Here is a 25,438-nt window from a genome sequence, read left to right on the forward strand (position 1 = left end):
GATTTGTTTTAATATGTACAGAGTAATAAAGATAGGTGAACGGGATAGTTAATGCTGTTTCTCATAGTTTTTAAAAGGATAACATACGGTTGGCCAAATCCTCAATTGATATATCAGCATAGATATGTTAAAGCCTGGATTCCTGCATTTGTTTTCTTTTTGGTACTGATAGAGGTCTTGGGAACAGATTAATTGAAATCTAGCATCAACATTTTGTGCTTCCCTTCTCTAGATTCTTCTTCATAGCAGCTTTGTGCAGATATTTGGAATCCGTAGTGTTTTGCATGGATGCAGTATTTCTGTAATGAAAAGAACCCAGGTATTCCCTATTGCTTGTGTTTATTGCTGACAGCAGTGGTTACATGACTTCCACATTTAGAGGGACGTTTTAGACTCACTATCTAAACAGAATTAAGGGAACTTAAAAAGAACAATTACTTGAGGAATCGTCACTGAGGGAAATTTAAAGAAACTGTACATTATTCTGCAGACTGTTTTCCTTAATATTCACAAGATTTATGTGAGGGCAGGTAGGGCAAATCATATCTGGTGTTCTGCAGAGAGAAGCCCTTTGCCCCTGTGTAAACTCACAAAAGAAGCAGCTATAATTTGCCTGATAGTAATGGGGAGTGCAGGGTGTTGCCAATACTTGGCCTGTCCTAGTCCACTCATCAGGAAATGCTGGTGTGGGAGACCTAGTTACATGTTCCTTACAAACATAAATAGTTGCACTGCTTTTGGATATGCATCATTCAGATGAATCTGGCTCATGGCAACATACCACCAATCAGAAACACGTATCCTGTGTACTCTGATGGCTTTATCACATGGACAGTTATTATGCCTCTGTCCTCTGCCATGATGGAGAACAAGTTTCTTCCTCAACACAGTATTCCAAACTGTTACTTTTCCCTTCACAGAGAATATAATGTACTGCCAAATGTGTTAATTTGGACATGTGACTGTGCAGGTGTCTGAGAATTTACACTGCTATGCCCTGCATTTGTTCACCATTGTGAATCACTTTTGGAAATGATGTACTGAACAGGAAGCAAATTGAAAACGGTAAACATCATAATTTATGCAATGTTTCTACGTTCCTTGTGCATTCATGTCTTGATTTTTGAGCCTCTCCTGGCTGTGAGCTCATTTTTGGCATCAGCAAAAGTTCAGGCTGTGGAATGGCTGCAGAATCAGGTCTTTTGACCTGAAGTTTTTGGTGGAGACGCTATCTGCATTTATTTTCCTTTTAATTGTGTTTTTGAAGGCAGTGAACAGAGGACAATACAATATATATTTATACAAAAATAAATAGAGTTGAGTTTCAAAGTTGTGGCACTAAGCAAATAATGTAAACTGGCAACGCCATGTTCAGTGTTAGCATAATATTACACTTACTTTAAAAATAATTCCACAAGAGGATAAACGAATGTATTGAATGAATATTGAAGGCCTATTACACTATAGACTTTGCCTATACAATTACCCAGCTGTGGAGGATCATTCCTTTAATTAAAATTGCTTATTTCAGAATGAAAAGGATGACTTTTTTTTCCCTATCCACCTAGCATCCATACTGCTTATATGTGTGAAGTGGTTAAGAAGTAGTAGTCTGAAAATGACAACAAGATTAGTTGTTACTTTAGGGACATACTGTACTGTTTCATGGCTGCATTATTTTGAAAATATTTCAATCAGACTCTTAAAAAGAGTAGACCTTCATCAGATTTTTCACGTGTTAATTCATAATATTTCATAATCATAGAAGGCTTTTAGCTGAAAAACTTTTTAATGTAGGCACTGCAAAATATGGGCCAAATTATGCTCTTTTACACTAGTGTAAATCCAGAATAATGCTGTTGAAGTTGGAGTTACTCCAGTTTTACACTGATGTAAATGAAAGCAGAATTTGGCTCTGTAGATGTAACTCAACAAAGATCATACAGAAGATTCTGCAAGAGTCCAGAAATTCCCCAAAACTGAGTCACAGGCATCCAATGCTTTTTAGCTCATGGCACCTCTGCAGGATAAATTTGTAATGAAGGAATTATCCAAAATAATTCCTTTTTCTTTCAGTAACAGTGACAGATTAATCCTTAGGTTCTTTGATCATCAGCACAGTCATACCCAGTAGGAAACAGTTAAGGACATTTAAAGAGAGGTGCCGTCCTAGAGTAGTATGCCTGAAGAATCCCAGTTTGCACTGCTTTACCTAAACAATTTATATGTTTTAATAAAATATTTGGGTTCTAGATGATCCTCAATGACAGACTGAACATCTTTGAGACAAATGCTTTCAGTATCAGATATTTTAGTGATGGAAAAGGGATTTAGTTCATTTTAATGTGTATGTTTCTTGAGAAATTGGAATGCATTTGTAGCATAAATTACGTTTGAAATTGTACTCTCAGTTGAGAGCTATCTTGAAATAATTCTGTTTCAATGAATGTCCTTTTCCTAGATTCAGTTACAGAGTATGAACCAAGTTCTGTTCTGTGACAGTAATTATAAAGTTGTTTCACTGACTTCTCAATTGCACCAATGTAAATTTGGAGTTATGCTGAATTTACACTGTTGTAATGCTGAGAATAGAATTTGTTACTCTAGGTTAAATTAATTCCCTCCAATTACCTAGTGCTATTGTTTTCAATTGTATTTTAAAATAAAAGCTTAAAGGGCTCTGTCCAAAAGTAGACATTTTAAATGCAATCATACTGTTCAGGTCATTGTCAAGGAAAGACATATTATTCTGGAATATTTCATTGCAAGAAGGAAATATGGAATTAATATTTTCAGTCTTTCCCTAAAACATTGTCATTTTTCTTCTAAGCAAAATATGTATAAACTCATTGGACACTTACGGGTTAATATCTGTTGCAAATCCTGAGAAATGCTAATCCACTTAAACTCCCACTTATTTCAGTGGGTGCTCAGCATCACTCAGGATTTGGCCGTCAAGAAGACTTCAGTATTTCAATAACTGCGGAATTTATTACGATGATCTGATTTGAAACAACTGCTGGCATTGTGTTCAATCACAAACAGAGCCTGAATCTAGCCGAGATTTTTAATAACATCTACCTTTATGCATTTTGAACTAAAAAGAGCTTGTGTTGCTAGGCATCAAATTGGTGGTGCATGGAAAATTATTCAGTGAAACTGCAATATAAGCCTGCATGTGCAATTCAGAATTAAAGTTCCTGGATGAATATGGAAGCTAAAACCATTAGTAAAACCATCCCTTTACATCAGGTTCTGTTTGTATCGTAATAGAAGATGGAGAAGGTGGTGTCTCCATCTGAATTTCTGTGTTAGGGGAAAAATGAAGTCTTCTGCTTTTCAATGTGTGTAAGAGAGAAATTCATAACTATATCACATTTGTTATAATCACAACAGATTTTCTTTTAAATGGATTATTTTATTCTGTGGTAGAGAACAGAAATGTTATTTCCTACCGAGAACTAACATTAAATAGATCATCATGCAGACCCTCCTTCATGAGCAATTACTGTACTGCATGTTGGGGATGTGGTAAGAAGGACATCAAACATCTTACAAAAGTTGTCTCTTTCTCATATGACATGCAGTTTAATTTTCAAGGCTCTTTGGAATACATGTCTGTCTTGATGAGATTGCAAACCAGTATGCCTAAAAATAACCTGGGAAGAAATCTTTGTTTCATTAGCAAACTGGCATTTGATTTTATTTTTTCAAGAATATAGACTCTATTTTAAGATACGTGTTAGGATTTGATCGTTTCACCTGGAGCCTCGTTTTTCCTCCCTGCTATGCAGCTTGTATGCATGTATTCACAGAACTGTCAATGACCTTGATAGGATTCTCACACGGAACAGTTGCAGAATTGAACAATAAACATTATTTTTCTCTCTTTAAAAAAAAGGTGTTGAGTGCCCACAATTCCCATTGACTAAAGAAAGTTGTGGGTATTTATGATTTCTGTGGCCCAAAATTATAAATACTAATTACAGAAGTACTACCATTTTTTTTTAGATTTGTATCAGTTTTGGATTTTGATATCTGTATTTCTAGCTCAGAAATGGGTCCAAAGGGAGAACTGATTCACAGAATGAGCTGGTTTATTGAAGGCCACTACCCCCATTTATCATACTCTGTGCTTAGTCTAGAAAACCAGGTAGCCATCTGCACCTTGCTAGGAAACTTGGCCCTTTCCTTCCATATGAGGCTTTTGCCACAGTGATTCATACAGTCATCCCCCAGGCTGGATTACTGTGCTTACTGCATTTTGGACTGACGGTAGCAAGAATGGAGAAACTCCAGCTTGTCCAGAATACTGCAGCCCACCTCCTGAGTGGTCAGGGCAACTGTGAGCTCATCACCTCTGTGCTTCTATCCCTCCACTGGTTTCCATTCTATTTCTGTTACTACTCCACGGTCTCATTTAAATTAATCAAGGGTCAAGATCTAGCCCAGGAGTGGGCAAACTTTTTGGGCCGAGGGCCACATCTGGGTGGGGAAATTGTATGCAGGGCCGGTGCGGGAGAGGGTGTGGGAGGGGGTGCGGTGTGCAGGAAGGGGCTCAGGTCAAATGATTGGGACAGAGGAGGGGTGTGGGTCATATGAGGGGGCTCAGGGCAGAGGGTTGGGGTGCAGGAGGGGTGCGGAGTTCAGGAGGGGGCTCAGGGCAGGGGTTTGGAGTGAAGGAGGGATACAGGGTGCGTCGGGGCTCAGGGCAGGGGTTGAGATGCACAGGGGTGCAGGGTGTAGCAGGGAGCTCAGGGCAGGGGGTTGGGGTACAGGAGGGGTTCAGGGTGTACGAGTGGGTTCAGGGTAGGGAGTTGGGGTGCAGGAGGGGTGCGCGAGGTGCAGGCATGGGGCTTGGGGCAGGGTGCAGGAGGGGTTTGGGCTCCGGCCCTCACCACTTACCTAAAGCAGCTCCGGGGTGGCAACAGCATGCATCGGGGCCAGGGCAGGCTCCCTGCATGCCTGCCCTGTCCCTGGCCCCCTGCCGCTCCAGGAAGCGCTGCAGCCCCTGGGGGAGAGGGGGCAGAGGGCTCTGTGTGTGCTGCCCTTGCCGTGCCTCCAGGTACCTGCCCCAAAGCTCCCATTGGCCATGATTCCCCGTTCCCGGCCAATGGGAGCTGTGGGGGGTGGTATCTGAAAGCGAGGGCAATGCATGGAGCCCACTTCCCCCCCCCCCCCGCCAGGGGCCACAGGTACTTGGTGCCAGCCGCTTCTGAGTGCGGCGCAGGGCCTACAGCACCACTGGGGGCAATCCCGCAGGCTGGATCCAAAGCCCTGAGGGGCTGGATCCGGTCCGCAGGCCGTAGTTTGCCCACCTCTGATCTAGCTACATCAATGACTGCATCTCCACATGACTCATTAATGTATTTACATTCCTTTGGGACAATGCATTTCCCAAAGTGCAGGACAAGATGTATGAGAGGTGGAAAATCTTTCTTTCTTTCTTTCTTTCTTTCTTTCTTTCTTACTCCTTCAATTTAAGGGGTGTCAACTTTGGAATAATTTTCCAACGGAGGTCAGACAAATACAGAGTCTGGGCAAGCCGCAAAGTCCTCCTCTTCTGAAAAGCTTCCCCACCATAACCAGATGAATGGGAGAAAGGAGGAAGAGAGGAGAAGCAAACAAATAAAATAAAAAATCAATTGTCCCTGCTTAAGATAAACACATCTTAACCAGGGAAGGCAGAAGAGAAGAAGGTTCATGACGTTCTCTAAAAATCTCACTGTGCAAATCTAATTTAACTAGTAGGCACTAGATAACATGGTGATAGGTGCTTTGGAAAACCTTTAGATATATTAATATAGATATGTAAATATGTGTAGTAGTCTGTAGAAAGCTGTGCTCCTGATTCATCACTGTGTTATTTCAGTTTTACCCTGGTATAATTCACTGATATAATGGAGTTTAACCAACATAAAAGTAGATCAACTCATTGTTGAATCAATCTCAGTGGCTGGATGAGACCCATCAATATTTTGCTCCCCTGGTAATTTCAAAAATCTTATTCACGTTTCCCAGGGGGAGTGGTCATGAAACAGAAGCCGAGAAACATTAAGGATGAGAATCTACTAAAACGGCAATATTATTTTAATCATTTAGACTTTACTTCATTTGAATTTACCTTTGTTTTTAGGTAGCTTTTTGTGAAATAAGAGGGTTTATTTTTATGGGACTATGGTAGTAAATGATCAGGTATCACAGTCTTTAACTGCTTGCTCAAATGTGCACCTTACATCATAAGACCCACCTGACAAGAAACATTAAAGTTTTCAATAGACCTGAAACCATTTACTAGAAATATTGTTGAAATTGCACAGCCCGGTTTGTCATCTCCAGATTGGCATTTATTCCATCTCAAGTATTCTGAGAACTAGATGTAGTTAGCTTATGAATTTCAGGCACATTTTTGCACATGTTCACATAAATGGTTGTAATTGATTGCATGCAAGTATAAGACCAAATAAAAGTGCTATCTTGCACTGTAACATAAAATCTAGAAGAGATAAATAATACACCTGCCCAGTAAAAAGTGATAGTCTGTTTTTCTACCTTATTAACCACTGTATTATCAATAATATATCTGTCTTGCTTGCAAAAGTTAACATTTGCCTTTACTAGCGTCATGTTATCAACATCTTTCAAACTTTCAAGATTCACTTTTGGCACAACTTCCACCAAAAACATTTTCTATTACTTTCTATATCTATCCTAGAGCATGTATGAAATCCAGAATCAAACTGAATGGGCTTTCTTAGTATCTTTGGAGAAAACAGCATAGATCAGAGGAACTTATACATATATGCTTGGCTATTAAATAGTGTATTCTTGATGTGGTTTGCAAGTTGATGGCATGATTAGTGTATACAAGGATCACAGGCTAATATCTAATAGGAAATATGTATGTAAGTGCTTTTGTATTTTAGTGTGATGGGATGGAAGCTAAATTAAGGGATTGAAAAATCTGCTCAAACTCAAATACTTTGTTATAAAACTGGATTTTCAAAGAAAAAAATCCTGTAATTCAGATTTACGTTCATGGAAAGGGCACCGTTTGCAGACATTTTCTGAAATTTGCCTTTGGTATTTTCAAACATTTGTTTTCCACACGTATAGACACTGCCACATTTAATTTCATTGCTGCAAAAATGGATTGTTCCTTTACACCAACTAACATAAAAGTAATCTGTTTGACCCTAGCTTTCCTGCTTTTATAGAACAATAACCATTTTCTGACAGAACCAGTTTGCAAGGTTTTCACATGTCTACCACAAAGAAAAATTGTATGGCATCTCAGTTTTATTATATCCATCAGCTGGCTTCCCATTTGTTGTGGAGTGTCTGCCGTGACATTGGGCCATGACTCTATTCAGCTGTAATAGATTGCCTGTAGTGCATTCAGTGACTCTGGTACCTGTTGCTGGTTCTTTTTCCAGGTCAACTGGCTGCAGGTACATGTGAGATTGTTACTTTGGACAGAGATAGCAGCCAGCCCCGAAGGACTATAGCCCGACAAACAGCTCGCTGTGCATGTAAAAAAGGACAGATTGCCGGTACAACAAGAGCAAGGCCAGCCTGCGTGGATGGTAAGAGGCAAAGATCCATTCAATCAGTATCTTCCAGCACAAAAGTCATCACGTTTAATTGTTTATCCAAATAAAAAAGGTTATATGTATCTGACATTATTATATGTGTGAGCTAACCTACTAATTGGTTAGTTTTGTGATGATATGGTCGAAATCCTCAAAACCAAGAATTACTCATTAATAGCATTTTTTTTTTCCAAAGGGCAGTAAAACAGTGCTATTTTTCTTCTTTAGCATCTTCATTTCTGATTTAGTTTGGTAATGCAGGTGAGATGTTAACAGAATTGGACTAATATATTCTGTATTTTACTTTGAATGATGCTGAAACCCATGAGCTCTCTAGAATTTTTGTTTGTTTGTTTAAGTTCTTTGTGAAACCAAAAATGCACTTACTCTAATCTAGACTCAAAGGTTTAATAATACCACTGAGGCTAAAGTGACCACTCCTGCATGAAAGTTAGTGTTCTTGAAAAAAAGCATTAGTGATGTTATTGGAAAAGAAAATATGTATGTACCTTACCTGCATAGTATTTCTTCTTTCATTAAAATGATCATTATATATGATTCACTGCAGATGCAGTAGCTGAGTAGAGCCTGCAGCCTGCAAAAATGCTGAGGTAGAGGGAGGTATGAAAATATTTCACTTTGAAATCATTTTGTGAAGCAAATGAACTGCTATGTTACAGCTAAGTAAAACATTAGCAGTGGTGCAGTCTTCATTGTAAGCTTGCTGGGGTAACCTTCTTAGAAAGCATTCATATTGCAATTAGAAGAAATAAAATATGATGTTAAGTATATGTTAAAAATAGTTGATGTAAAATGGCATATTTTGATCTAGACTCTGTTAAGAACAACAAAAGAAAGATGCTTCTATATGGAGACAATAAAGATTGCCTTTGAAAAATTACTCACATACCAGCTTGAGTCCTTAAATAAAAATGTTGCATGCCATTACATCAGAATTTGATCTCACCCATTGACTGTCAAAGAAAACAACTCAATGGGGATTTCAGTACCTACCCACAGAGCTAAGCATGGAACATCATATACATTCTGTTTCCATAATTTGCTTTCACTATTGTTGGTAGTCTGGAGATCAGTTCATTTTCTCGGTGATCTCCATCATGGATTGTGGGACTCCATCTCCAATAATTTTCTTCCTCCCTGTTTGCAGTAACATTATATGGTTTCATTGGGTACCTAAGGGACAAATTTTTAGTGGGCCACCTTATCTATTCATGCAAATTTTGCAAGCCCGTTTGTTAGTAAATTGGGTAATTCAACATTATGTGCAATTACCCAGTGTGATAGAAGGTAGGTTTTGTGAGGGCAAATATGGGTTTTGCATGAACAAACCAGATGCATTCACAAATTTTGCTAGGTCACATGTTAACTGGACTCAACTTTCAGATTGGTGGAGGTCCCATCTCCTTTTCATTTGATGAAAAGAAAAATGTCTCCACTTTTCTGTAGAATGGGTGGGAGGGGTTAATATGACTCTGGTTTTGCTGCCAACATCCTTGGTAATCATCTTTATACAACTAAAGGGAGTAGATTATTGCAAATAAATCAATTTATTCATGTCTGCATAACAATTATATCAGCAGAATTTTCAGAAGCCTTCATGATCCATCACTATCTTCAAGCACGCAGCATCTGACCTTCCAGTGATTTGCTGCACCATCCATTCATCTCCTCACTGATCATTCCCGACTACGATGACCCTCCACCATTCTTTCCATACTTTCTCAAGGTTATTTCCTATGCCTAAAGTGACCAAAGTATGTAAGTTTGCTTCTATTGGTTTTTGACATCAGGGTCTGCTTCTGTTCAATATTTTTGTTTTCTAACATAGACATTCATCTTTTTTTTCTGTCCATGAAATACGCAAGAGTCTTTGCCAGCAGCACATTACAAAAGCTTCAATTTTCTTCTTGTCAGCAGCATTAACTTTATTCACACCATAAATCTGTATGGAAAAAAATTAGTCTTTTCACCAGTTGCCCCTTCTGAGACAGAATGTTTTTTCCACACTTTCTTAAGGGAGGCAATACCTGAGCAAGCCATCCCTTGTCTTTTCTGATTTTTTGAAACAGCTTCATTGATTGGCTATATGTGATCCCAGATATTAAATTCATCTGCTGCCTCTCTAGCTTGTCTATTAATTATGATTTCTGCTTGCATCCTATTTCTGTTAGCTGAGTCAAAGTATGTGCATTTTGTTTTCATCACATTCAGGAATAGTCCATATTCCTCACTAACTGTTTTTTACGGACTCCAACATTTGCATCATAGTTGTTACAAAGAGTGTAATATCATCAGCATTTGTGAGGTCAGTTGGATTTCTATTGGTGGACACCTAAGTTCATTCTACTTTGTCAAAACCTTCCAAGCCTTGTTTCATCATAAATTCTGTGTATATGTTAGAGGCTTGCAATAAAATACACTCTTGTGTCATAGACTTCCCACCGTTCGCACCATGACTGATGTTGGTGGAAGAGACTTGCAATGAGTTCATGCTTTGGACTCCCCATATCTGCCAATTTGGAATGCTCTAGACTCCCCATATCTGCCAATGTAGTACAAAGATGGCCATGTCAGAGAGAATCAAACACTTTTGAGTAGTCAGTGAAGCATGTGATCAGTGGGTGATTGTACTCTGCATTTTTCCAGTGATGTGACTAATATTCACCATTTGGTCACATGTGCCTTGAAAACAGATTGTTGTGGTGGTAGTCCTGCTTCTATCCTTTGTTTCATACTATTCTGAATTATGCAGAGAAGAACTTTGCTCGCATGCATCACTTGGGTGATGTTATGATAGATACTACAACTGTCATATCTGCCTTCTTTGAGAAAGGCAGAAAAATTTCCTTCGTCCAATCCTTCAGCCAATTTTTAGTCATCCATATATCACTACAATTTTTCCACATAATTTCAGTATTGCGATTGCCGATCCCTTTTAACAATTCTGCAGGCATGTTATCTACCCCTGGTGATTTCCCAGTCTTCATTTTCATAATAGCACACACCACTTCCTTTCACAGGATTGATGGCTCTGGCTCCATACTCTCTTTTCTGTCATCCTATATTATGAGTGGCTCTGGTGAGACATACAGAGTAGCAAAATAATCTTTCCACCTGATTACTGTAGGAGGTTGGAAATTTTCAGACAGCCAAAGATGGTGTGTACATTCTGTAATCCCTCACATCTGATATAAGTGGTGAAATCATCAGCTAAAAGCAAAAGCTATAAGCAGACTACTGTGACTATGGATTATTCTGCAGTTTGCACTTTCTTACAATTCCTGTAATTTCATAGACTTTAAGGCAAGAAGGGACCAACTTGATCACTTACTCTGACTTACTGCATGTTACATGCCACCAAACCTCAACCACCTACTCCTGTAATAATCCCATAACCTCTAGCTGAGTTACTGAAGTCCTCAAATAATGATTTTAAGACTTCAAGTTACAGGGAGTCCACCATTTACACTAGTGTTAACCTGAAAGTGACCCATATCCCATACGGCAGAGGCAGGTGAAAACCCCAATGGTCTCTGCCAGTCTGACCAGGGGGAAAATTCCTTCCTGACCCCAAATATGACAGTCAATCAGACCCAGACCTCATGGGCAAGACCCATCAGCCAGACATCTGGGAAAGAGTTCTCTGTAGTAACTCAGAGCCCTCCCCATCTTGTGTCCTATCACCGGCCATTGGTGATATTTGCTGCTAGGAGTCACATATTGGCTACACACCATTGTAGGCACTCTCATCATACCATTCCCTCTGTAAACTTATCAAGCTCAGCCTTAATAAGGTAATAATTGGAGATATACCAATCTCCTAGAACTGGAAGGGACCTCGAAAGGTCATTGAGTCCAGCCCCCTGCCTTCACTAGCAGGACCAATTTTTTTTTGCCCCAGATCCCTAAGTGGCCTCCTCAAGGATTGAACTCACAACCCTGGGTTTAGCAGGCCAATGCTCAAACCACTGAGCTATCCCTCCCCCCCTTGAAGCCAGTTAGGTATTTTGCCTCCACAGCTCCTCTTGGAATGCTGTTCCTTTGTAGCTCTAATGGATTCGGTTGCATAGATTATCCTAAAAGGTATAAACTGGAAACTTTATGCCCTTTATTAAGTGCTGCACTTGCAAATACTTTTAAGATACATTTATTTTGGTTCCAGCATGTAGTTAAGAACATTGAACTTCCACAGGTGCTTTGAAATCAGGATTCAAGTAGACTCATAACCTGCTAGAACAAGGTAACAAATTTTAAATAATTTATTGTAAAAGAAAGATAATATAGTTTCTACAATGCTCATTCAGACATGGTCTCATGAAAACAGAGAGACTGCCTCAGCACTATGAAACCAGATGGACACTGTCTGTCAACATAAGTATAATTTCCCCTTAAAGTAGAAAAATATGAAAGGTAATCCAAGCATTGTCTCCTGTCCATAGTCTCCTGCTTATGAATATATTTAATTCTGACAACTAATACCAATAAAAATAAAAATAAAAAATGGTTCTGTGAGTTGGTGAGATGGCTCAGTCTCAAGAACACAAACAATTCTTGCTGCCCGGGCAGGTAGAGGTAGAATTTTCTAAAGGTGCTAGCATATTTAGTTTCTAGGAAAAGTATTGGGGAAGTTGCTATTGAATGCTTTTTGCTGGCCAGTTCAGAGAAGTAATCTTCACAGGGAGCTGTTCATCCTTCTGGTTTTCAGCAAAGTACCATTGTTTTAGGAATGTGACAACCAAACATAAGGTAGGATATTTTTTTCTTACACTGAGAGAGAACATCTGCAGTTGTAGATTTTTTTATTAGTATTATTTTTTGTCCACTAGAGACTTCTGTTCATTCTTGATCACATAGTCATCAATGCCAAAATTAACAACAAACCCAGCTTTCTCACTAAGGACACACAACATGTCTTTTTGACACTTTTGTTACTAGAAAGTTTGGCCTTCATAGCTGATCTTGATTCATTTGCTTGACTCTTTGACTGTGAAATGTAATGTATTCACCACCCATTGCACCTCTTTGTGTCAGGGTGTGATGCTACAAGATGTCCTTGTCTTTGGTACCTCCTGCAGGCCATCTGCCTCTCACTGGGTCTTTTATGGCTTGGATTTGGTGCCAAATCATATACAGTTTGATCCTCTTCTGGATCCTCTTCTGTAACAAGGAGGTTGAAGAGAAAGTTCATAAACATCCCATCACAAAAAAGCCTCCCCTCCAAACCCTCACCCTTTGGGGTATTCCTCAGCCTATCCTTTCAGATCAGTCTTCAACCCCACCTTAGGCTCAAGATTCCTTCCATTGGGCTTGGATGCCTCTTCCTCGGGGGCTGGTGGGGGAACCCATACCCTTCCTCAACTCTGTATTCTGACCCAGGGACACTCTGTTAAGCAGCTCGGTCTGCTTCTTCAGACATGCTCCTGTTTCCCTGGGTCCCTTCCTACCTGCAAGCCTCTTTGTGGTGCGGAACTACTGCTATGCTTTATACAGCCTCCCTTTGGTTCTTGGACCTCTGGGTTCGCCCTAGGTCCTCCAAGCTTTTGCTTCCTCTGCTGAACCATAGGCGCTGACTTTTATTTTTCCCCAGGGGTGCTCCACCATTCCTCCACTCTCTCCCATGAGGCTCCACCCTTGATCTTCCTCTTTCCTCCCCCAGACCCCACCCACCTGACACGCGCTGCTCTCCATCCTCCCCCAAGCCCTTCCCACAGCCACCAAACAGCTGACTGGTAGCCCCACCAATCAGCTGTTTGGGCAGGGCCCTGCTGAACAGCTGAGAGTGGTGGTACTGAGCACCCAATATTTTTTTTCCATGGGTGCTTCAGCCCAGAGTACCCATGGAGTTGGTGTCTATGTGCTCCTCCCCTCTTGGGCTTCACTGAAGTACTTTCACTAATCCTATTTCAGGGCTCCCTCCCTACAGGAGCCTGGCTTGCTCTCTGTGAGTTTCTGTCTGCAGGAGAGTCCCACCTTCTCTTCAGTCTCTCTCCTACTGAGTTCTTTCAGGTTCTCTATAAGGCCTAGGTGCCTAATGATCCTTATCTAGCTCCACCCCCTCTGATCAGGAATCAATCAATCACAGCTGCACTAATTGGCTCTTAACCCCTTCTCTAACAGGTGATGGGAGTAAGCCCCATCACAATCTCCTACTCCAGAATGAAGATACTCTAATGGTAAGATTTTTTTGAATAAGAATATCATTTAGCTAATTTGCTGTGAACTAATGTCCTGATTCTCCCATTTTATACTCTGTGAGTAGTCCCATTGGTTTTACTGGGACTGCTTTGTGAGTATGAGTGTTAGAATTGTACCTCAGATCTTTAATAATTAGCACAAAACCCTTGACGATGAAGACTAAGCAAAAGCAGTAGTTAAGAAAACACTAGTTAGTACTACAAGAACCTCTGATAGAGGAGCACTCTTTGGCTTTGTGATGGGGTCTACAAACACAGCAGGAAGGGGTTAAGAACCCTTTATGCCTGCAAACAGCAAAACCAGCCTTCCCCCGCCCCCAACTGTGAGAAGTGTCAGTTATGGACAGACACCCCAGCTGCTGCAGGGAATGAAGGCAGGCAGAAGTGTAAAGAGAGACAGGAAGAGATGGGTTGAAAGAGCTTGGAACTTCAAGGCCAACAACTCCCTTCCAGACTGCCTCTAAAAAACTTAGAATTATATGGAGTACAAGAGAGGGAGCTGTAGCTGGAAGCCCTGTGGGCCGAGGGCTTTTTGACTTGTGTAAATTTCTGAACGCTGATTTTTATTGATTTGATTTAAACAACTGCTGCCTGAGCCAAGGACCAACCCCAAATGCTCAAATTAAGACTTTGCACGAGGCAGTGTCCATCTCCGCTGACAGACTTCGGTATCAAATTTAGCAAAATGCATTCAGAGCACATTCTGGTAGTGGTATCAGACTACCATTTACTCATTGTTTTGTGTTGAATGTTATTCTAGAGTGTTTTCTGTTATGCTATATATTTTCTGAAGGACTGAATTCTGATGTCAGTTATTTGGCAAGGAGAATAGGAAATTTAAGGGCTCTTATACTTCAAAAGTACTTGTACCAAGAGCAATCTCTACAAGTTCTGAGTTGATTACCAAAGTCAGTTCTGATTTCTACGGGTATATTAACTAGTGTCGTTTCCTAAGAAATGAAAGTGTGTGCTTCAGATCCTAGAAAACTGGAAGCAGCCTTTAATATAAACAGGCACAACTCTGCACTATGTCTCAGTACAGTATAAAGAACAAAGCTTTATGTTTAGATATTTGGCTAGCATGAGGAGCTCTGATTTACTCATTTCCAATCATTCTTCTCTAAATATGACAGACTACTAATGTAGCTTGAAAAAAGCCTCAGTGTTCTCTGTTTTCTAGCTTGAGTTGATGTGTATTACTTCTCTGCTGAAAGAGACAATGGTGTAACTGCATGTAATGGGTATGGTGTAATTCCATACCTATAACATAGGAGTCATGGTGCTATAACTTAGTATCTGCCTCATCATTTTCTGTTTTTACCATTCTGGAGATCTGTAGACCCTCTTTTTAGATCAAATTCTGTAATGAAGTGTTTATTAGCATTGCTTTAACAGTATATGCCAATTCAATATAGCCATTTGGATTGTCAACAGAGTAACTTGTCTGTGTATGACTCAGTCTTCAGCACCATTTTAAGTTGGAGGGTATAGGAGATTAACTAGAGGAAAGAGGTTGACTGGATATATATGTACAATATTGTAATGAATTTAGTTCTTGTTCTAAAAGCAATCTTGACCAGTACAGTCTTACTCAAATAATGCTGTGTATGTTTGCGGGTGCTCACTTGAGAGAGAAAAACCTACTCACACACACATGTATGATTGTATTAGAATTCTTCCACAAGTGCAGTATCAATCTGGAGATGAAATTTGCAGTGCCCAGATTAGTAGTGAGTCATGTGAGATGCTATGATGGCTCTCTTATTGATGTACATTAATGTTTTCCTCTCTTCTCTTGGTGCTCCACTCAGTGATATGTAATAACGACAGGTGTATTAATCAGGGACAGGGCTATTCTTCGTTTAAAGCAGATGTTCTGCCCAGTTGACATTCATACTGTGCAGCAATGAACTGTGCTCTAAGTGGGCAAAATAGTAGAAATACTTGGGGTATATTTTTGCTGCTCACATTCATGTCCTAAAATACCAGTTTCAAGAAGGGACGTAGGGATTCTCTGATATGAACCTGGGAATTACCATAATGGGTCAGACCTGTGGTCCACCTAGTCCAGTATTCTGTCTCCAGCATTGGCCAGTACCGCATGTCTCAGAAGAAGGTACAAGAATCTCCACAGTGAGCAGACGTGCAACGTCACCTTCTAGCCTCGATAGCAGGAGACTGGTTTAAGCTCTGAAGGATGAGGTTTTAGATCTTCTTCAAAAAAGGGTGTCATAGTGAGCTCAGCAAGAGACTACTAAAGTGTCAGGAGGCATTCTTCTTGGCTCAGCACTCCACAGACAGCAACTCCTAGCACTGAAATTCTGTGCCCTGGTCCACTACAATCTAACCCTGTGACTCTAAAGGCTTGTGTACACAAAAGGTTGCACTAGCTGGGTTGTGAATCTACCTCGCACTAACCTGATACAAATTAACTTTCCAGGTGCACCCTGCTGTGGAGCATTAAGAATTGATGATGATCTAATTCCGTTTCAAAGAGGACAATTGCCGTAAGAGTTGGGCTTCCTTCTTGCTGTTGAATGCAGCTAAGAACATATCAAAATATCCCTGGTTTTAATTTAGAAGATGGATATTGTTAAGTCAATAATTGAAGTTAAGATTATATATGTGTTTACATCCACAATATGATATATTGCAATACGTTACAGTGCAGTACTGAAATATGATTCCAGTCTTGAAATCTTGTTTAAAAGAATGATCTTCTGCATGACACTGCTGCAGGGGTTCCCAAACTTGGTTTGCAGCTTGTTCAGGGTAAACCCCTGGCGGACCACAAGACACTTCGTTTACCTGAGAGTCCGCAGGTACGGCCGCTTGCAGCTCCCAGTGGCCGTGGTTCGCCGTTCCCAGCCAATGGGAGCTGCAGGAAGCAGTGGCCCAGCCCGCGCTGCTTCCCGCAGCTCCCATTGACCGGGAACGGCGAACTGCAGCCACTGAACACTCCAAGCAGCTGTATCTGCGGACGCTCAGGTAAACAAAGCGTCTCGTAGCCCGCCAGGGGCTTACCCTGAACAAGCCGCAAACCAAGTTTGGGAACCCCTGTTCTACTGTGTATTATTATTTTGACTACTTTAAACCAACTGAAAATAAAACACGAATATTTGGTATTTTGATACTTGCTTTCCTCTCTTTTTTCCTCCATTCCTATTAGATTTTTTCCTCCTACTTTTTAAAGAGCTCCTTGACGTAATCTCCAGGTATAGACGTACTTTATGATAATTAAATACTAGTACCTTTTTGGCAATAATTATTTCTAATTGCATTATTCTCTACTGCATCTTTATGTGACACAAAGTTCATATATGATATTTAACATTCTTTTCAGTTGGCAGTGATTGATTTTGTTTAACACAGAAACTCAGGATCTCTGAGGAGGCTGTATTAGACTCATTTAATAAGTTCCTGCTCTTCTCTCCTCATTAGCTTTGAGGGCCAATAGGGAGATGTTGGGGTCAAAATTGATTACTAATTGACTCCTAACTTACCCACTGAAACAGAACTCTATTCAATACCTAAAGGACTTCAGGCTTCTCAAGATATTCCAATTTGCACAACCAAAAAGTATTGCAAATATTACAATCTCTAGAAATGTAATATGAGTCTTTCATGTTTAAGTTGCATACACTGTTATTGTTGTAGTGCCATCTAAGGTATGAAGTGTCTTATCATTGTAAATGCAGCACATGGAGTAAGTTTAGTTGCATTTATGCTAAGTAAATCCGATGCAAGCAAAACAAAAAAGCAGCATTGGATAGATTTGACACTAATAGGAGGTTGAATAAAAGTGAGTAGACAGGTGTTGGGTTGCTGGAACACAAACAGTGCTCTGTGTGATCATGCGGGAGATCTGGGTTTAGGAGGTGACCAGGACTATTTGGTTCTAGACAGGTTCTAGACAGATATTGCAGAGGTAACAGTGGTAGAAGGTCAACTGCCTATCCTGGAGACTAGTTAGAGAGTTAAACAGGTGGGAGCATGTTTTTAAAGCTGCTTGCCTTTTTTATCATGTGAGGTAGGTTGGCAAGAAGTTCTGAAAATGATTATATGAAACTGAGGAAAATTATGGGTGAGTTGGAAAAACTAGCTCTGCTCTAATGCTCTGCATGCTCTCTGAGCGCTGAAGGACAGTTGCAGTGTCTTTTTCTTCCTTTCATCAAAATACAGGTGGATCACGTTGGCCAGATTGGCACCTCCCAGAATTCAGTAGACATTGAGATCATTCTCTCCCCATACTGGAAGAGTATATTCTAACAACAGGTCTGCTACGTGGAGGCTAATGCAGTTTGGCAACCTGTGATTAGTAAGGATTTATCCTAGCTGAGCAGAGAATTTTACTTGGATGCCATGATACTTTTTTATTTTCAGTATGATGAGAGCCCAGATATCATGAAATACGTTCAAGACCAGCATTTCAGTTGTGGAGCTGAGAGAGATTCATTAGTTTGATCAAGGCTTCAATATTTCTACTGCTTTTCAAAGATGCAGTTTCACGTAATGTTTAAAGTCTGATTCCAGGGGGTGGTGAGCACCCTCAGCTCCCAGTGAAATAAATGAGAGTTGAAGGTTTTTGGCACCTCTTAGACTGTGCTCAGCACCTGGCAAGATCAGGCTGTTAACTTTTAAATTACCTAATACTAAGATTGTGTTATAGGCCATGTGGGAAAATAAAAGGAATATATATATATAAGATGGGTTGAATAATGAGTGGTTTGAATATTTGCAGGTGTGTAGGCTGTCATAGATCATGCCATTTTAATTTCCCAAGAGTAGTTTTCCATTTCTTCATCAGGCCTTTTAAACACTACAAGAACTCGCCAACTGCACGAACAATGTGAATGATCACTTCTTGTGTCCTGATGCCTATGTTAGGAGAGGAAAAGCATATTGTGTGCAGGGGAGGAGATGTCTTTTGAGGAATGAAAGGAAGTATTAATGTTCTGGCCATTGCATGTGCATACTTTTTAAATTGGTAGCTTGGCTGTCTAGCTTGACTACCTTTTGGTGAGGTGAATGTATCTGAAATTTACTACTACTTTGGATGTAGAAGTACTACTAAGCTGGGGGGAGAGATAGATACGCTGGAGGGTAGGGATAGGGTCCAGAGTGACCTAGACAAATTGAAGGATTTGGCCAAAAACAATCTGATGAGGTTCAACAAGGACAAGTGCACAGTCCTGCACTTAGGACGGAATAATCCCATGCACCGCTACATGCTACAGGCTGGGGACTGACTGGCTAAGCAGCAGTTCTTCAGAAAAGGACCTGGGGATTACAGTGGATGAGAAGCTGGATATGAGTCAGCAATGTACCCTTGTTGCCAAGAAGGCCAACGTCATATTGGGTTGTATTAGTAGGAGCATTGCCAGCAGATTGAGGGAAGTGATTATTCCCCTCTATCCGACACTGGTGAGGCCACATATGAAGTATTGTGTCCAGTCCCTCCTCTCCTCTACCCCCTACCCCCGAAAGGATGGGGACAAATTAGAGAGAGTCCAGCTGAGGGCAACGAAAATGATATGGGGTCTGAGGCACATGATTTACGAGGAGAGGCTGAGGGAACTGGGCTTATTTAGTCTGCAGAAGAGAAGAGTGATGGGGGATTTGATAGCAGCCTTCAACTACCTGAAGGGGGGTTCCAAAGAGGTTGGAGCTAGGCTGTTCTCAGTGGTGACAGATGACAGAACAAGGAGCGTGGTCTCAAGAGCAGTGGGGGAGGTCTAGGGTGGATATTTGGAAAAATGATTTCACTAGAGGGTGGTGAAGCACTAGAATGGGTTACCTAGGGAAGTGGTGGAATCTCCATCCTTAGAGGTTTTTAAGGACAGGCTTGACAAAACCCTGGCTGGGATGATTTAGTTGGTGTTGGTCCTGCTTTGAGCAGGGGGTTGGACTAGATGACCTCCTGAGGTCTCTTCCAACCCTAATATTCTATGATTTTATGTTCATTATGTTAAAATGCCCTTTCCTACCCCACACTGCAGCTGAAAACATTAGCTGCTTCTATTCAGTTCTACATGCAAACAAGTTATGATTTTTGTTTAAAGGCAGTTTTCTTACTCAATAAACCTGCCTTCACACCTGTGTGAAAAAACCTATCCAAGGCCCAGCACCTCCTACCCCAAACCTCTCTCTCAACTCTACCCCACCTAAAACACAATTTCTGTGGAAGATCTTTTGCCTTCAGAATCAACTTTACATCAGAGCCACATGCATAGCACTTAATTTTCTTGCACATGCCTCTAGCCAATACAGTCTGAATGATAGATAGCCCTGATAAGTGAAATCTGAGGGGGGGTAGGTTACTGTGACTCACCAAGTACCCATTGCTGTTCACAAATGTCTGATCCTGGCACATTATGACAGTTTCCACCTTGTGAATCACAGTTCATTTAGAAGTACATGAAAACCAGATTTTTTTTTTACTACGCTTCTGTTTTGCTGCCCGAAATGGACTATTAGGGAAATTATTTGGAATTTTAACTGTATTTTAGCAATAACATCTTATCCAAACAGCATGACCAAACTAAGGGCTGGTAAATTCTTGTAAAATGTAGAGTCAAGGGAAACAATAATGTATTTATTCTGTTTGGTTATGAAAGAAAAAGGTGGGTTAGGGTTGGAATGTAAGCATGCAAGAAGTCAGTGTTATTGGCTAAAAGCTAGTGGAGAAAATAAACAGCACAACGTCAGTGGCTGTAGCACCCACAGCAACATTAATATATGTGCAGTCTAGTGAAGCGAGAATACCACTCTTGATTTTAGATACACAACAGGAATAAATGCAGAAATGAAAGAAAGTGAAAGTGTGCAAAGAGGAGAACAAACAGTTCTGTAAACAGAACTATAGCTGCCCCAGAGAAATTCTTTCTCGGGCAAGAAGTAAGGGCTACAGTTTTTCTGTAAGTGTGTGAATGTCTAAACACAAAGAACAGAGAGGAATTGTTTATGATGGAATTACATAAATTCACATAATGGAACCATGCATAAAGAGGGAGTCCAAAATTTTCCAAAGTGACTAGTGATTTAATTGCCTGGAATTTGGGTACTCAACTTGACACCTTAAATGGCGCCAGAATTTCAGACTATGGGTCCTCAGCACTTTCTGAAAACCAGAGCTTGTTAAAAGAACAGGAGTACTTTTGTGGCACCTTAGAGACTAACAAATTTATTTGAGCATAAGCTTTCATGGGCTATAGCCCATTTCTTCAGATGCATAGAATGGAACATATAGTAAGGAGATATATATACATACAGAACATGAAAAGGTGGAAGTAGTCATATCAACTCTAAGAGGCTAATTAATTAAGATGAGCTATTATCAGCAGGAGAAAGAAAACCTTTTGTAGTGATAATCAAGATGGCCCATTTCAGACAGTTGACAAGAGGATGGTCTTTACACAAAAGAATAAATGGACACAAATCTGACATCAGGAATCATAACATTCAAAAACCAGTAGGAAAGCACTTCAGTCTCCCTGGACACTCAATAAGAGATTTTTAAATGGCCATTCTTCAACAACAAAAACTTCAAAAACAGACTTCAACAAGAAACTGCTGAGCTGGAATTAATTTGCAAACTTGACACCATCAAATTAGGCCTTAATAAAGACTGGGAGTGGCTGGGTCACTACAAAAAGTAATTTTCCCTCTGTTGATACTCACACCTTCTTGTCAACTGTTGTGAATGGGCCACATCCACCCTGTCTGAATTGGCCTCGTTAGCACTGACCCCCACACTTGGTAAGGCAACTCCCATCTTTTCATGTGCTGTGTATTTATACCCGCCTAGTGTATTTTTAACTCCCTGCATCTGATGAAGTGGGTTATATCCCAGAAAAAGCTTATGCCCAAATAAATTTGTTAGCTTCTAAGGTGCCACAAAGACCCCTCATGGTTTTTCCTGTGGTCATAGTCATTTCTCACTGGCATGCAGCCTCCTTTGACTTCAAACCTGGAAAAAGCTCATCCTTGTATGATAGGAAAGTTTTCAAGTTGACAGTACAGGGACATATTTAGGAAAGCGGAATTTGGTTACCTGATTTGGTGGTTGGCCAGGAACCAGGAGTTAACACTTTCATTACCTCAAAAGTTAGTACCTTGCTTTTACATATCATTTGAAAGATGACACCTTGAGAAGCTCAGTGCCTCAATAGGAACATTAGTTCACTATTTACATAGTGCCACCAGCTTCACTTCCTTTATTTGCTGGATAGTCCTTAGCAGTCACCTACAGAAGCTAATCCTGTCTTGGCTATGGGTTCGGATAGGAATTTCAGTACAAGGTGCTATGAGCAGAAGCTATGTGGTATTGGACTGTGGACTAGTTTTCCAGGGAAATGGCTAGAAGCCTCATCACTGAGAACATTTAAAAGTGAAATGGACAAAGGTTAGACAATCTATTTTGGGAAACAAAATCCTGCATTAGCAGAGGGATGTACCACATGACCTCACAGTTTTTCTATCTTTGATTTCTATGACTTGCTAATGCTAGTTGGGTTACAGTATTAACAGTCACGACAAAGTTGACTGGTGACTCTTTGGGGGGTGACAAAACTAGTTAGAAAGATGCAGTTACATTAAATATTTTTCATCCTTACCAAGTAGACTAACTAAGCATGACAAGAAAATCGCTTCAGTATGTGGAAGTGAATTGAGGGGGGCAAAGAACTATGGTTAGAAATAGCATCACTAGAGATACATTACTAGAGCTTTATTTTTAACTTCTTTTATGTCTAGTGTGTGATGATGGATGATGTGTCAGAATAACCCTAAACAAACTCTAAAACTGAGCGCTAAACAAATTACTGACAGCATTAGTAATGTCACTACATTTAGCATCCACAGTGGCAGCACAGTTATTGCTGTACATCTTCACTTTCCCCTGTCATGGTTCTCTGCACAGGGCTGACTAAGAAAAGATGTCCTTTTCGAAGGAGAACCCTCAAAAAGCTGCATTCTTAGGGCTGACTCAGAGGAGATAAGATGTTTCTCCCTAGAGATTGGGATGGCATCACAGTTGGACAAAGATGCTGTTGCATTAACATAGTTGTTTTCCATCCCTAAATAAACATCATGGTAAGGGCTCTTATTAATTCTCTGGCTTATTCAGTTTGAGTAGCATGTTTAGCAGAGGACTTGGTTGTCTGTGCTGTTGTCACATTCTGGTGTGCAATCCAGAGCAGTGAGGGGTTGTGTCACCACTTGCCCTGCAACTTTGGGTGCTTCATAATACTTTGCTGTTGTAGCTCCCGACTTGGGCTTCTCACAAACAGCCAGACAGAGTACAGATCACACCCGGAATATCTGTGTATAATTACAGCCCTGGTCCTTCAACTGACCTAGCAGCCTGTCAGCAACACATCAGCTACACTATGGCTTCCAGAAGCCTCAGTTACTACCTGCAGGTGATCCGAATATACTACCAGTCCTGAAATTTCTGCAAAATGTATTTTCTGCACTGTTCAGCCCTCTCCTGGGCAGTTCAGATCTTAGAGGTCCATTGTCCCTGTAAGAAATCAATATGCAACAGTTTATTAATTTAACTGAAGTTACCCAAACAGTTCAGTGAAAATGCAACACTGGATTTGTTTATGTTAAAAATAAGACAAGTTTATTTAATTACCAAAAGAGATTTTGAATACAAATATAAAGTATTAAAATTAGAAATGGTTACAAGAGAAATAAGATAAAGGACTTTCTAGTAAGTAAAACTTAACAAAGTAGACTTGGTTTGAAGTAAAATCCTTACCACATGTTCTCAGCAACATTGCTGACCTAATTTTCCAGTCAGGATCCCTCCCAAAGTCAAAGGCTGGTTCTTTTGTCTTCTTAGGTGAAAGAGAGAGAGAGAGAGAGAGAGAGAACCTGGGGTGCTGTTGCCCCTCACTTGTATAGTCCAGTCACCCTTTGAAATGCATTTTCCTGAAAGTTACCCCAAGATAAAGTTCCTTCCCACTGTGATGGTGGAGACATGGCATTTCATGGTAAAAGAGGTTCCATGTTGTTGTTTGCTAAAATTCTGATCACTCTGTTCCTCCTCCCTTGGTTGCCAAAAATGGCAATTTGACCAGCATTAACTTTGATACCTGGCTAATCTTTTGTTCTTGAGAAACCAGTTTACCCCATCTTGCTATCCCAAGGACCCCGTTTACTACTTATATGTAAATTGAGGTGAAGATACATTTCCTGGTTTAGGCTAGACCTGTTTAACAACTTCTGCCTTGTCAGGGCTATGTGGAATTGAACATGTGCTACAACATCATATAGGGGGAAATCATACTTTACATGTTGCTACATACAGTTCACCATGATATTACTTATCATGAGTTATTGAGTTATTCATTTTTTATGATACCTCACAATGCATATTTTGTACAAAGATTATTACAATAGTGTGTAGGATGTGAATACAGGAGTGCATTCGGTCACAGCTATGCAAACCAGTAAAACACAATCCCTGTCCCAAGGGCAAGATTATAACCTGGTTTGTGCAGTGGTGCAAGGGAGTAAGGGTGTCTAAGATGATTCCTTGCGTTGGTCATTGTGGCAGCACAGGGAGGAGAGCAGTTTTGATGGAGCAAGTCCATACCCTCTCTGGTGAAAGTGGGCAGAGCAATGTGGGGAGTGGATGGACTCCGAACACCCCCTTCTCCCTGATGCACTGTTTAACATTGCTAAGCAGGAGGAACTATTCTGTGCCAGGTATAGCCCTGATGCAGTCTACATTCTACCTTCTGGTCTGCTCCAAGGAAGGTCAGCGGTCTTCTGCCCCTTGTTCAAGTCTGGTGGTAAAGCCAAGATTGAGCCTTAAATGAGATGTGACAGGAGATGTGATAGTGGACAGGGTAGGTGGGACTCCAAGGATAGCTGGGGGAGAAAAATACAAAAGGAATTGGCACTGGTAGCACAAGGGAATGGTTTGAAACTAGAGCTAATGTGTAGGCAGAGCAGATCGGTGCAGGGCCTTGAAGGGGAACTGAGTAGTTTGAATGTAATGCAGAAGGAGATGAGGTGTTGTAGAATGGACTTGGAATTGCGGGGATGGTGATGTGGGGGAGAGAGATGAGATTAACAGCAACATTTTGGATAGAGATTAGAGGTGCAAGACAGGAGTTAGGTAGTCTAGAAAGTAGTAGTGGTTTTAATTATTATTCTTTCCATGTATTATTCCATTTATATAAACAAAAAAAAGGGTGTAATTCTATTTGGTTCTTGTCCTGTGCCCATCACTCTAAACTCCTTTAATACAAAACTCCCCACCCATACGCAAACCTCAGATGGGAGTCTTGACTGATAACCAGAGTGTGAAGAAAGGTTTTCTCAGTAGGAATGGAGAAGAAGCGATGGATTTTTGAGATGTTGTAGTGGAAGAAAGTACCAGTGTTTTGTTAAATTTTCAACAGATGGCCAAGAGGAGAAACAATAGTCCTGGAAATGTATTGTTTTGGAAGAGTTGGGATTAGAGCCAGGCAAAGTTTTTCAGATGAATAATTTATTTGACAAAAAAATCAGTTTCAGTTGATCCAAAACTCTTTGCAAATTTGATACACATTGTTTTGGTCATTCACAAAACAGCCAGAGGACGAGGAGCAGGAGGTGAGAGTTGTGGTGCTG

General features: G+C 40.5%; 1 protein-coding gene across 3 annotated transcripts in view; it reads left to right on the plus strand.

The window, feature by feature from the left end:
* The window catches only part of TAFA5 (TAFA chemokine like family member 5), a 606,797-nt gene that overhangs the window by 350,288 nt on the left and 231,071 nt on the right, over positions 1-25,438 (plus strand). For all 3 annotated transcript variants that reach the window (XM_044996074.1, XM_044996065.1, XM_044996082.1), the window contains exon 2: positions 7,437-7,586. In XM_044996074.1, the coding sequence (XP_044852009.1) occupies positions 7,437-7,586 (150 nt within the window). The remainder of the gene's footprint in view (positions 1-7,436; positions 7,587-25,438) is intronic.

The sequence above is a fragment of the Mauremys mutica genome, chromosome 1 (assembly GCF_020497125.1).
Source record: "Mauremys mutica isolate MM-2020 ecotype Southern chromosome 1, ASM2049712v1, whole genome shotgun sequence".
In the NCBI taxonomy this organism is placed as follows: domain Eukaryota; kingdom Metazoa; phylum Chordata; order Testudines; family Geoemydidae; genus Mauremys; species Mauremys mutica.